The 14,556-nt window shown below is 33.9% G+C and overlaps 1 protein-coding gene across 1 annotated transcript in view; it reads right to left on the minus strand.

The window, feature by feature from the left end:
- Nucleotides 1–14,556, minus strand: part of Hmbox1 (homeobox containing 1) — a 101,454-nt gene that overhangs the window by 25,417 nt on the left and 61,481 nt on the right. Inside the window, exon 5 of the mRNA XM_048801466.1 lies at nucleotides 6,797–6,950. Within this exon, the coding sequence (XP_048657423.1) occupies nucleotides 6,797–6,950 (154 nt within the window). The remainder of the gene's footprint in view (nucleotides 1–6,796; nucleotides 6,951–14,556) is intronic.

Raw genomic sequence — 14,556 nt, forward strand, 5'->3', positions numbered from 1 at the left:
AACTGGAGGCAAGGTCATCGTGAGAAAATGAGGATGGGGAGTTAGTAGAGAGAACAAAGTGTGAAATAATCATTTAAGAAAAGAGGGAAAGAATGAGCCAGAAAGGCATAGTATGATTGCCTGGCAGAATTAAAGATCTACTTGAGGTTCATGGTCATGAATTTAAAATGAGATAAGTCAGCTAGGTTTTAAAGGTTTTAAGTTTTTCTCCAGTCACATTTAGCTGCAAAAATATAGAAACTATGGAATTCAAGAGATTTAACCCAGAATCCCTTTAACCTGTGGCTTTAACTGTAACTACTTTGTTGATAATTCCCAAATCTCCATTTCTAGTACCACTAAAATCTTGAGGTAACTTCACAGGCAAAGCTCTAAGCTAGAGAGACTTAGATTGAACAAGAACACTGGTTCAATGCTGGCTGTGTGGAAGGCATTCTACAATGTGCTTCACACATGTTATTTCAAATAATTTTCTTAACTCTTCTCATAAATAACCACTTCTACTTTTTAGAAACTCAAAATTCTAAAGATTGACGTAAGGTTGCCAGGACAAAGTTTGTCTGGCTCTGAAGTCTATCCTCTTTTCACTTTACCATCATATTTAACTCTTCTTTTAGTAAGTATGGCAGTTGGGAGTCCAGAGATGTTGCATGTTAGCTCAAGGACACACTGCTTTCTAATGGTTCAGAATCTGGTTCCCAGATTAATGCTCTCTGACCATCACAAGCTCAGCTCTCCTTTATACTCCCTGCTCTGTCATTCCTGTGTTCACTCTGCAGTTAGGTTGTTTTTCTCTTCAAAATCTTTTCTGATAAATACTACCTTCTATCCACATCCCATCCCTTTGCTTTCACACTATAGTTGAGCCCTCAGGTACAGGTTACTCCGATTGCCTCTTAATCTGGCCACTATCAATCCCCTCCTCTAATTCACTTGCATATGGATAGTCACTTTCTTTCTCTGAGCTCTTAGGTATAAAATACCTATAATGCAGAACCATAAAAATTAAATAAGATCAATCACATATAACTACCAATAATATCAGTAAGAATATACAAGCTAAATATTGTTTGAATGTAAGCTATTACTGCCTTAAGATTTATGAAGGCAAATACTAAGACTAACATATATTTCATATACATTTCGCCTTGGCTCTATGCTTGTGGTATTTGTTCGAATACTATCTGGATGGCTTTTTTTGTTGTTTTTTGCAGAAGTTGACAAGCCGATCTTAAAATTCACAGAGAAATACAAGGGACCTAAAACAAGTTCAAAAAGAAGAGACAAGTAGAGAACTCCTATTTCCCAATTTCTAATTTTATTGCAATGCTACATTAATCTTGACAATGTGGTATGTGTGTCTAGACAATGGAACAGAATTAAAGGAAGTATACCTTCATATTTACAGTTGACCGGTGTGTGTGTGTGTGTGTGTGTGTGTGTGTTGTGTGTGTTGTTGAGAATCAAACCTAGGGCCTTTTGTATGTTAGATAAGCACTCTACTACTGAGCTATACTCCAGTCAACAAACAAGTGATTTTTGATAAGAGTACCAAGACTGATCAATGGGAAAATGGATTTTTCAAGACTGCTGGGATATCCACACACAAAAGGAATATGGTTGGATCCCCATCCTTACATCACATACAAATATTAACTCAAAAAGGATCAAAGACCTAAAACTGTTAGAAGAAAATAAGACTGCATCTTGATGACCTTGGTTTAGGCAAGGCCTTCTTATATATAACGCTAAAAACACAAGCAATTAAAGAAAAAATAAACCGCACTTCATCAGAATTAAAAACTTGGGGATCTCAAAGAACACTATCAACAATGTATAAAAAAAACCCATAGAAGGAGAAAATATTTGCAAATCACTTACTGGTTAAGGTACTTATACCTAGGACATATAAAGAACCATTCAATATAAGACAATCCCATTTAGAAACAAAAGGCAAAGAATCTAAACAGACATTTCTTAAAAGAAGATATAATGCATAAATGGCCAATAATCACATGAAAAGATGCTTAACATCATTTATCAAGGAAACACAATTAAAACTGCAATAATATACCATACTTCAACCCCACTGAAAGAAAGCTATACCACAAAAGACAGATAATAACAGTTGTTAGTGAGAAGTGGTAACCCTCATTCAGAGCTGGGTAGAATGTAAAATGGTATAAATATAAACTCTTTAAAAAATTTGGCAGTCCTCAGAAAGCTAAATGCAGAGTATATGACTCAGCAATTCTAATAGTACACAAATTCTAAGTAGCAACAATATTCCTAATAGACAAAAAGTAGAAAAAAAACACAAAAACCCAAGTGCTCATCAATTGATGAATGGGCAAATAAAATATTACCCATATTGAATATTATTTAGCAATAAAAGGAAATGCAATAGAAAACATATGGTATAACATGAACAGATCTTGAAAATACTATGTTGCTGGGTATGATGACATATGCCTGTAATCCCAGCAATTGAGAGGCTAAGACAGGAGGATCACCAAGTTCAAGCCCAACCTCAGCAATTTATGGACTCTATCTCAAAACTAAAAAAATAAGAAAACTGGGGACATAACTCAGTGGCAAAGCACACTGGGTTCAATTCCTAGTACCAATGTTTCTTTTCTTTCTTTCTTTTTTTATATATTTTTAGTTGTTGATGGACTTTATTGTCTTTATTTTTATGTGGTGCTGAAGATCGAACCCAGTGTCTCATGTATGCTAGGCGAGCACGCTACCACTGAGCCACAACACCAGCCCACCTGGTACCAATATTTCTAACTGAAAGAAATGAGTCATCAAAAAACCACAGAATATGATTCATTCATAAAAACTGCAATGTCCAGAATAGGTAAATCTACATAGAAAGATTAATGTTATGCAAGGGTGGGAGGATGTGGGAGAAAAGGAAAGTTTATCCTGGATCCAAAGTTTATTTGGGATTGATAAAAATATTCTGTAAGAAATGGTTGCATAACTCTGTAAGTATACTAAAAACCACTTAAATTAATGTGTTAAATAGCTTAACTGTAGGGCTGAGGATATAGATCAGTGATACAGCACATGCCTAGCATGTGTGTGAGGCCCTTAGTCTAATCCCAGCACTGCAAGGGGGGAAAAAAAGAGTAAATTTTATCTCAGTAAGGCTTTTTTTTTTTTTTAAAGTACATTTGCAATAAACTTCTTTCTATACACACATATACACATAAAGTATTAATTTTTTAAAAAATTTAATTCTTTTTATTTTGTATTTCTATGTTGTTTCTCTTACACTGAAAATTTTGGTTCCTAATAATATTAATTTGATTGTTTTATTTACATCTACATCTGTAACTATACCTATCTAATTATAAAAATAGTATTTGGATAACAATACTTAACTTTACCAAAATTAGTCCCTGTAAGAATTTTTTGGAGTTGCTTTTACTCTCAAAGCTATAACCCACTTAGGAAGTGTAATAAAATTACTATGTTGTAAAGGGATTTAAAATAATACCTGATTGTTTAGTCAACCATCTTTCTTTCATTTTAGTTATTTTCTTAAGGATTTCCTCCCCCATTTCAATTTAATTTTGATTTTTAATTATGTAAAATACTTACACAGTTACAAGGTCAAAACAAGATATTTTCAGTGATTTCTAGCTTCTACTTCTATCTTCTCTCATCTGTTTTTCTCTTTTCTTTTGGTAATAATTTTGCTTTATGGTATATTCCTCCATTAAAAACAGGTATAAGCAAGTACATAAATGAAAGCCTATGCTATGCAGCTAAATCTGCTTTTTTTTAAAAAAAAAAATTATTTTTTAGTTTTTTAGGTAGACACAATATCTTTATTTTATTTTTATGTGGTGCTGAGGATTGAACCCAGAGCCTCATGTATGCTAGGCAAGCACTCTACCACTCAGCCACAAACCCAGGCCTAAACCTGCCTTTTTAATAAAAATAAAACTACAACCTAGAGATCCCTGTATAAATACTGTCTTCATTCCTTTGTCTTTGTCTCTGCCTAGCATTTTACTATGAGCCTTGACATGCAACATATGGATGTACTGTCATTTATTTGTCCATCCCACTACCAAGAGACATATAGGTTATCTTCAGTATTTTCATATTATTACAGTGTTGTTGCCTTTTCATATTTTTGTCAATGTATTTGAGATGATTTTCTACCAATAGAGCGAAAGTGCAAATCCATAGGTAAATTTCCTTGATAATGCCAAATTCTCCCCCATGCAAGGTTGTTCCATTTTGTATTTCTACGTGCAATGTAAGAGAATGCCATTTTTCTACAGGCCAATCAACAGAAAAGATCGCCAAACTTTTGGATTTTTGCCAATGTGACAGGTGAGGAATGGCATCTCGATGAATTTCTCTTATTATAAGTTAAGTATCTGGTTCCTAGGTTTTAGCCATTTGCATATATTTGTCATTTTTCTCCTGATAACTTTAGTCCATTTTTCCATAGTTATTAATCTTCTCTCTCAAAGATTAATAACTAATTCTTCTTTTCATACTAAGATGATAAAAGCTGCAAAAGCGTTTTCCAACTTGTCTTTTAAGTGTTGCTCAATTTTTGCCCCCAAAGTTTTTCTTTTAGTATATATATATATATATATATATATTAAACATTTCCATTATTGCTTTTGGATTCTAAGTGATAGAAAACAATTTTCCCATTCCCAGGATATGGAGGAATCACCCATGTTTAATTCTTTTTATATATATTTTTAACTTTTTCTCAAATTCATTTGAAATTTATCTTGGTGTATGGCGTGAGGGACAGAATCATTTTTTGCTTTACTCTTATACTAACATATTTGAGTGAGGCTTATTTGCTGGTTTTATAGTTTGTGCATATCTACTCATTTAGTCTAGGCAAAAACTATGTGTCACTATAAGACTAGGGAAATTTATATTCCATTTTAGGAAAAGTTCTATTTTCAAAAAATGAAAATCATATTGTGAGCCTTCTGTACTATTGATACAAAGTGACTTGAAAGGCTTTCTGCATTTGTGCAACTATTAGAATGAACAATATCTTCTTTCTCTAGTTGTGCCAATCAGATAAAATCAAACCAAAGATGACCAACTCTTGGATTAAAAACAGTTATTAATTAAAACTCAAGTTAAAAAGTGTAAATTAAAATTAAATGAAAGGCTTGCACAGAATAAGTGTTCAGTATATTTTTAATTGAAATTTAATCAGTGTAAATCTAACAAGTTGTGCTTTGGGGAAAAAAATTAAGGAACTCAAAATTCTTTGAGGTTCAATTCTCTATCATTTTTAAAGTTATCAACTTTTAAACTTATTTCTCATACTGACATCATGTGATAAAAGCATATGGTAGTATCTTCATGAAAGTAGAACTTACACCAGTTAGAGACTGATATCACATCTTATTGTGTTACCCAGAGAAAAATACACAATATTACAAATAATTTAAGTTAGATACAATTTTAATTCCCATCTGCTATGGTAAGTTCCAAAGAAATTTTGAAAAAAAAAAAAAAAATCAAAATTTCCAGATGAGAAAATGGCATAGAATGTAAAATGTCAGGTCTCCAGAAAAATTAAGCCTCCATCTTTCACTTTAACCACTCAAGCGTATAAGGATTCATTATTTAATCAATTGCTTATACTCTTATCTACAATAGAGCAAAGAAAGAAATATTAACACCAATGAATAATCTATAGTTTCATTTTGGATACTGATCCAGCCCTCTTCTTAGCAAATCTATTTATTTCATCTATATCACAGAAACAAAAATATGGTCTGAATTTCAGCATTTTAAGTTTTATAGTCTGGGAAATACTCATAAAGTAAGCAAGAAGAAAGATGGCAAAAGTCTTACATAATTTATTGGTTACTAAAAAATTTCATTTTGAGGATGAGCAAGTCACAGTTCAGAATTTGTGACCCAAAGTTAATCAGGTTTCAGGTCTTCTAACTCTTGAGTCAAGTGCTCTGTCTAGTATACCACTCTACTGGTCAGATTATATATGGGTAAAATGTACAGCTGGGAAATTATGACCCTACTATGTATAAACTTCTCCATAAAAATAAAATTCTATAGACATCACTTATAAGCAGGTGACTAAAAGGATAATTATGCCATAAGATCTATGCTAAATATAACAAACATTTCAGGCAGGAAAATGAAGGTCAAAAAAGATCTTAGGTGCTGGGTGCTAAAGTAAAAGGATAAATTATTAAACAAGTATTTTGTAACCTGTGGAACTAAGCTCACTTAGATCTTCCTCCTCATTGAAGAAAGTTAAATCTTAATTGACTCCTATATTCAACATTTTTGATAAAAATGACTTGAATAGTTTTTCCAAAATATCATACAAATATCTAAACTCAAATATTTCTTCTAAAGTATCTTAAATTACTGAGGGCACTATTAAATTATATATAAAATAAACTGATAGATGCTAACTCTAGCTTTATGAATTGTCAATGCTAAAAATCATCTTAGTTTAGGGCTGAGGTTGGGGCTCAGTGGTAGAGTGTTTGACTGGCAGGTATGAGGCACTGGGTTTGATTCTCAGCACCACATATAAACAAATAAGTAAAATAAAGGTTCATTGACAACTAAAAAAACCCCCCAAACCCAAACATCTTATTTTAATAACCCAGCATTTATAATACTCCAAAATACTCTCTGAATTAGAACTGAGCTCCCAAATTACTTACTGGAAATGAAAACGGTCCTAATCCATGCAAAAGTTTACTTCTTTCCTGATTTCTGGAAACTTCTCATTGGAAAAGGAGACACATACCTTTCCATGACAGCTAGGCACTCCTTCCTCCAGGTAAATCGACTCCCTCGTCGGAGTCGGAAGGTCCCAGATGTGGCAGAGACTGGGGGAGGAGTTTGTCTCCATTCCGGGTCCTCTATTGGAATGGGGGCTGGTCTCATACTCAATGTAGCCCCTGAAATAAACAAGACATTTTCAGCAAATATCTTGCAACTTATTATAACCAATATGACCAATATGTCATGAAAGCAAAAACAATGAACTTCATGTGTAATAAAGTTTGTTCCTCCATGGAAACTTGTAGGCCGATGCAATTAATATATGTAATTTAAAAAATTGATTTTTTGTTTAAAAACTTGACCAAAACAAAAATCTGAAGAAGAAAAAAGCTCTTCCTTAAAAATTCCAATATTGGGGCTAGGATTGTGGTTCAGCGGTAGAGCACTCACCTAGCATGAGCAAGGCACTGAGTTCAATCCACAGCAATACATAAAGATAAATAAAGTTATTGTGTCCATCTACAACTAAAACATATTTTTAAAAAAATTTCAATATTGCATTTTTGCACTAAACAATAAAAAGTCCATCTCTAGTTATTTTAAAGTGTCATCCCCCAATCCCACTAAGTCATTTGACTATTTGATGGCATTTTTAAAAAACAAAGCATGAAATCTAATTCCTTATAGAACATTACTTCCTCTGAAAAACCTCTCTTGAAATTCCTGCTTGATACTTGTTATCTTTTTGATTCATATACTCTAGATGATTAGAAATTATCATTGCCATTTAAAAGGCTTAGGATCCCTTACACAATATATTCAGGTAAAAGATGAAATAATCCTGTCATAAACTCTTTCTCTCTCTCTCTTTTTTTAAGTCAAATACAGCAGCAAAGGAAATACAGTAGACATCTAGTCTACTAATTAAATCAGTAGATTTACCACCTATTAATACTTTATTCTGTTACCACATAATGTAATAGAATTTTGATAAAAATCTACAATTGAGATAGTCTGTTAATTTAGACAAGACCTTTCTCAATAGCTTGAAATGTGATGATGATGCACTTATTCACTCATTCACCACTGCTCTAGGTTTGAAGCTAGAATAAAACAAGGAAAGCCACAGTCTCTGACCTCCATGGATTTAGTTCACAGACTGTGAATAGAGCTTGGTATGCTTCCACAGAGTACAATCCCTGGCTCCCAACTCTTCTTTCACTTCTCACACTGTTAAAAATTCATCTTCCCAAAGCATAATTATGATATCACTCCTCTGATGGAAGGCCTTCAAAAAATTCCCTTGGCCTGTGGTTTAATCCAAATTCTTAATAGAGCCCTTCAATGACAGGTTAGAACTTATGGGTTTTATGTAAATATTGATAAATATATTAAAACATTAATTTTTAATATATATATTTCTTCATAAGAGGAATTACGCTTCACTTATCACACCTTCCAAGTAATAACCACGAATAGCATTCCGATTTCAGTACACAGAGATTTACTGTAGACTTGTTTGTTGTAAAGTTCTTGGATCAAGCCATCCTGTCTCAGCTTCCCAAGTAGGTGAAACCACAGGTATGCATCTCTGTGCCCAGCTCAACCTCCTTCCTAATGGCTACATCTTCATATGTATTTTCTTACACAGATACTTAGGATTTTAGTCAATCTGGATTTGCCTTTTCAAATTTCCTGTCCTACAGTTTTTCTCATATCAGTAAGGAGACCTGCATTCTTCAAATTGCTCAGCTCAAAAATCTTAGATTCATTCAACTTATATTTCCCCCACATACTACATATTCAATTCCCAGGTAAATTCTATCAATTTTATTTCAAAATTTTTCCAGTGTCAGACCAATTTTTTAATTATCTGCACTGCTACCACTTTAGAATAAGCCAGCATCATTTCTTACAATCATAACTTCCTGGGAGAGTTCCAAAGATGGGTCTTTATAATAGGTCACATCACCTTGTAATCATGCTCTTAAATCTGGGCTAGTACTATAAATATATTGTTGATGAAGAATATGGAAAAAATTCAAGGCTAGATCATAGAAATTTGTGTAGCCTCTGCTTGGGTCTTCTGGAATCTGGCATCGTTACCCTTCAAGAAGTATGACCAGCCTGAGACTCTGATGTAAAAAAATACACACTAGTTGTGGAGAGACCACAATGAGGTGAAAAATGCCCAGTCAATCCCCAGGTACTCCTGCCGCTCCACCCACATGCTAGAGGGAAAAAAGATATCTTCCCACTCTAGACTCAGCAGAAATCATATGGAAAACTCTATAACCAGCTGACAGAGAAACAAAGTCCCAGATTTCCTGTAGCAGCCAACCTCCAAGTCCCTGAGGACTCTTGCCTCCTACTACTCATCCTTTTTAGGGCCTTCTCATACTGTACCATGATTACTCTGTGACCAACAGCATGTTTAAAATGGTATGTTATCTCAACGATTCTAGAAAGCACTGTGTATGATATGTCTTGGCTGATCTCTTTATTCACTCAAGGAAAACAAGCTGCCAGGTATCCACAGCACCACATAAAAATAAATAAATAAATATATTGTGTCCATTTACAACTAAAAAAATAAATAAATGCTGGATGGTAAGCCCCCTGAAGAACTACAGTCTCTGCCTAATGGGCACTAAGAAACTGGGGGCTAGAATATCCATGTGAGCCTCCTTGAAAGTGGATCATCCATTCCCAATGACTGTAGCCATGGTTGACAGCTTGCCTGAAACCTCTTGAGAATCCTGTGCCTGAACCACCCAGTTCGGCTACTCCTGTTTCCTGATCTACAGAAACTAAGAAAAGAAATATTTGTTTTGTTAAGCTGATAAATCATAGGTACTCTGTGTATAATAATAGATAATACAAATCATCATAACCATATCCAGTTGTTTATTTCCCTACATCCCTCAACACACTGAATATTATGCATATTATTTATTCAAATGTCTACATTTGACAGCAAAAAAAAAAAGTCTCTTTAAGACACAGATTTCACTACTTATAAGAGTGAGCATCTTTTCCTGTTTTTTGACTAGTACATATCTTGTGTCTCTTTTTCTTTTGCATAATTCATCTTATTGGTATGCAAAAACCATATAAGTTGGTAGTTAATATAGATGACAATTATTTTCTCTAGTTTGTTATTTGTCTTTTATCTTTACTTACTGTATACTTTGTGACTTTAATTTTTATGCAGTCAAATCTATCATTCTTTTCTGTTGTGGCCAATAGATTTGAATATCATCTGAATATTTTTATAGTTGTGTGTGGCAGCCCTTAGTACATATACAATGGCTTATCATATGTGATGTAAATACTTTTTTTCTCAAGTGATCTGTGTGTCATCATACAATGCTTTAGAGAGTCATGGCTTAAAGAGCTGGCAAACTAGGGCCCACTACCTGTTTTTTAAATAAAGTTTTACGGGCTGGGGATGTGGCTCAAGCGGTAGCACGCTCGCCTGGCATGCGTGCGGCCTGGGTTCGATCCTCAGCACCACATACAAAGATGTTGTGTCCGCCGAAAACTAAAAAAAATAAATAAATATTTAAAAATAATAATAATAAAAAATAAATAAATAAAGTTTTACTCAAATATGGTCAAGTTTGCTCATTTAAACATTGTCTATGGCTGTTTTTGCATTGTAACAGCAGATCTGTGCAGCTGTCACAGAGATCACAGGGCCCTAAAGCCTAAAATGTCTATAATCTGGCCCTTTTCAGGAATTTTGCTGACCACTGGCTTACCCACATTCTTGGCCTATCTACTCTGAAACAAAACTGAAATCCTTTTTAACAGCTCAGGAAAAAGGGAACCCTTTTTCTGTCAAAATAACCTGGAGATTTGGTTAGGTCTAATTCAAAGTTAAAGTTTAAAAATAAAAAGAAATAGGGAAGGCTGGGGCTGTGGCTCAGTGGTAGAGCACCTGGTGCATGTGTGAGGCGCTGGGTTCAATCCCCAGCACCACATAAAAATAAATAAATATATTGTGTCCATCTACAACTAAATTAATTAATTAATTAATTAATCATTTTTTAAAAAGGAATTAGGGAGCTGGAGGGTTTCAAAGTCTTGGTTTTGTTACTTTTCCTAAAGAAAGCAGGGACTAAAAACATAGTAAGAGCTTTGGAATCTACCTAATTAATATTTTATTCTGCAGCTAGACCCAAACAGTTGAAAACAGCCATGCTGGTCAAGCTGGAGGCAGAAAGAGACTGGATAAGGCAATGGGTCCTCTCAGTCCAAGGCCTGGCCTTTGGCAAAGGTTTAGAGTGTTAGAGGGTGATGAGAGGGGCATAACCAGTGAATTCTGACTGGAAGGCTATATCCGAAATTGTGGCATGCTCTCTTAGGTAAGCAGAAAGGGAGATGCATACTAACAGAATGAAGAACTCAAAGAATCTTAGCTTAATCCACAGGTTGAAGGAAAAAAGCCAATAATAATGGTTCTTTCTTGGTACTGGAGTTTTATTGTTAATATTATTAAGCTTTAAAAATAATTTTCTGTATAATCTAGATTTTCCATAAGAAGGAAATTTAAATAAAATAAAATTAGTAAGGAAAAGGAAAGAGGGAGAGAGGAAAAGAGGGAGGTGAGAAGTAATTCTGATTACTTTGAAAGAAATTAAGATGATTTATACACAGAAGGTAGAAACTGAATAATCTCGAACTTGTAAGCATACTTAATAATATACCACACACTGCTTTTTAAGATTTTTGCCCCCTGCTCCATTTCTTTTTTAATGTAGCAGATCTTAAAAATAGTAAAAGAAGCACTCTGGAAACACTCCAATAAACACAAAGTTTCTTCTAGAAATCCTTGCTTATCTTTCTTTGGTTAAAATAGAGAACAATGAATAATCCCAGAATGGGTTAACCCAAAAATGACAAAACAAAACAAAACAAAAACCCACAAAACAAAAACTAGACTGTAGGAACAGTGAAAATAAGCCCAAGACTCCCATGGAGTAAAGAGAGGAGTTCTGAACTGGCTGAAGGGCCTTGAAATAAAAGTGTGCTACCTATTTCTTTACATGTTATATCTGAATTCCCATTACAACAAAATTATGCACTTTCATCTACCAAATCTAAAACCATCACAAAAAAGCCTTTTCATAATTTTCTGACAGATTTTAAAAATTTTAGTAAATGTTTTCTTTGTTTATCTTATCTTAAACTATTTTATCTCACTTATCAGAGTTCTATCTGGATATACCTTTACCAATCTGCTAATGAAGGGTGACAAACACGCCATTACTGCTCCATCCATAGGAACTAGTTCTTCCCAAGGTAATTCTTATCTTCTCCCATATCACATAAATGTGTCCAGGAGCTCTGACATTCCACATGTGAAGGAGTTGACATTTCTTCTGGTTTCCACATTTACTTCATATGCTTGTGGAATCAGCCCCTTGGCAAACTTTTTCTGTTTAGATGTATGCAAATCAGAGCCATGAGCCAAGAGGTACTCCACAAGCCCTGTCTGCTGTAGTAATGTTTAAATTAGACAAGAGAAGACTATTGTGCTTAATTTTGGTATAAGGAGGCTTTTGACGTCACCTACACTGAATTTAGTACTTGCTTCTTTTAAAAATTGGCATTTTCTTATAAATGTTTTCATAAGAAACAGATAAAATCCATCTGATTAGTTTCTATCAGCCTATTTTATATATAAACCTTGGAAGGGTTTGGGTTATGCTGGGAAATTCTCATGACAGGTCTGTTTTTCAGAGAATTACACTGTACTTATAGTTATTGGATTATCAGTAAAAATAACCGAAATTCCAATCTGTTCTTTTTCTTGCTGAAGCCTCATAAAGAGGACCTTAAAAGAAAATCCAAATGTATCCAGAGTGAAGTGGTTGAAAAATAGAACTTCACCCACAGTATACAAACAGAAAAGCTTTAAGGCCAAAAAAGAGGCACACAGTACACAAACATTTTTTTCTAAATGCTTAAATTTATAGAAGCAAAGAGGAAAGGTAGTTTTTTTGTTTTGTGATTTTTAATTTTGCATTTTTTCCTCATAATAAGTGCAAAGGAATTATACTATTTACATTTCCCCCATGAGCTGTCTTAGCTTGGACAGAAAAAAAATTATGACATAAAAGAATTACCTATTAATAAAAACCACTGACATCTTATTTTCAATCGAACTGCTTTTTAAAAGCATTAGGTCTGAACCATATGAACCTGGGTTCCTTTGTTTTAACTTGAAAATAATAAGGAAGATTTGATTTTTGTTGTTTCCCTCTCTCCATTTTCTTTCATTTTACTTTATATGTATTTTTCAAATGTGCTATACAAGTACATGGTATAAAATGTAGAAAGATAAGAAGAGGCTACTCAGTTAACAGTCTCCCTGCCACCCACTCTGCTCCTGTCCACAGTTCCCACAGAACTGTCCCTAGTACACCATCCCAGAGAGCTTCTACACCTCAGTAAGCTCATACCTGCAAATGTGTTTCCTCTACAAAACATTAATGTACCATATGTTCCATTTTGTATCTTTCTATTTTAACTTCTGAATTTCACATTACCACATATAAATTTAATTCATAAAGTGTTTTTTAAAAAATAGCTCTACAGTTTGATAGCATCCAGTTGTTCAGATACCCCATAATTGAACCAGTTATTAACTAAGGGACATTTTGATGGATTCTAATCATCTCTGTAAATGACTTGCAAAGAATGTGAGGTACTATAAGCAACTATGGATCAGAGAGTAGGTAAGCTAAAATATTCACCCTATTCAAGTTCTCTTTACCCAAACATAACAGTATCTCCCAACTATTCAGAGTAAGAACAAACAATATTATTCTTTAGCTAAAATTAAAGGTTATTTTTTTAAGAGAGAGAGAGAGAGAGAGACAGAGAGAGAGATTTTTTAAAAATATTTATTTATTTTTTTAGTTTTCAGTGGATACAACATCTTTATTTTTATGTGGTGCTGAGGATCAAACCGAGCGCTCTGCGCATGCCAGGCAAGCACGCTACCACTTGAGCAACATCCCCAGCGTAGAGGTTATTTTTTTAAAAATATTTTTTTTTAGTTGTTGATGGACCTTTATTTTATTTATTTATATGTGGTGCTGAGAATCGAATCCAGTGCCTCCCATATGCCAGGCAAGCGCTTTACCACTGAGCTATAACCCCAGCCCTAAAGGTTATTTTAAAATCAACAAAACCCTGCATTTATCCAGAAAGAATTATATGTCACATATTATTGCCTACATTAAAAGTGAAAATACATAGAAAAATTTAAATTCCAGTGGCTAATATTCAATTACTTTAGTTTAATAATAAAAACTACAAATTGACAAAAACCTATCCTTGTCTCTTCAGCTACCTCTAAATTATATCCTAGAGAAAACGTGACTGAAGAGAACCGTATAGATTTGGATTTTAAACAAAATAAATAGAAAGCCCTTTAAAAAGGATAAAGTAATCCAGTTTGTTGCAAAACAAATGTATACAATGAGGGGAACTTACTCTTACAAGGAGGCACCATCTCTGTTAAGAACAAAGATCCTAATCATGGCCTCTTAGTCCTTTCCCATTTTCTCCATTTCAGTGCCTAATTTCCTTCAATTTCCCAAGATTAAATTTACCTTGTTCCAAGGTAAATTTAAACAGGAAGTAAGATTAAAAACAAAACAGAACAATTTTTAAAAACCTAGCTTTAGAAGAACACTATCAGCCCAGTGCTAACACCTGCACTTCTAAAGGAGAATTTCCTCTGTCCACAGTGCTATCAGATTGGTT

This window comes from Marmota marmota, unplaced genomic scaffold (assembly GCF_001458135.2).
Source record: "Marmota marmota marmota unplaced genomic scaffold, marMar, whole genome shotgun sequence".
Classification (NCBI taxonomy): Eukaryota; Metazoa; Chordata; class Mammalia; order Rodentia; family Sciuridae; genus Marmota; species Marmota marmota.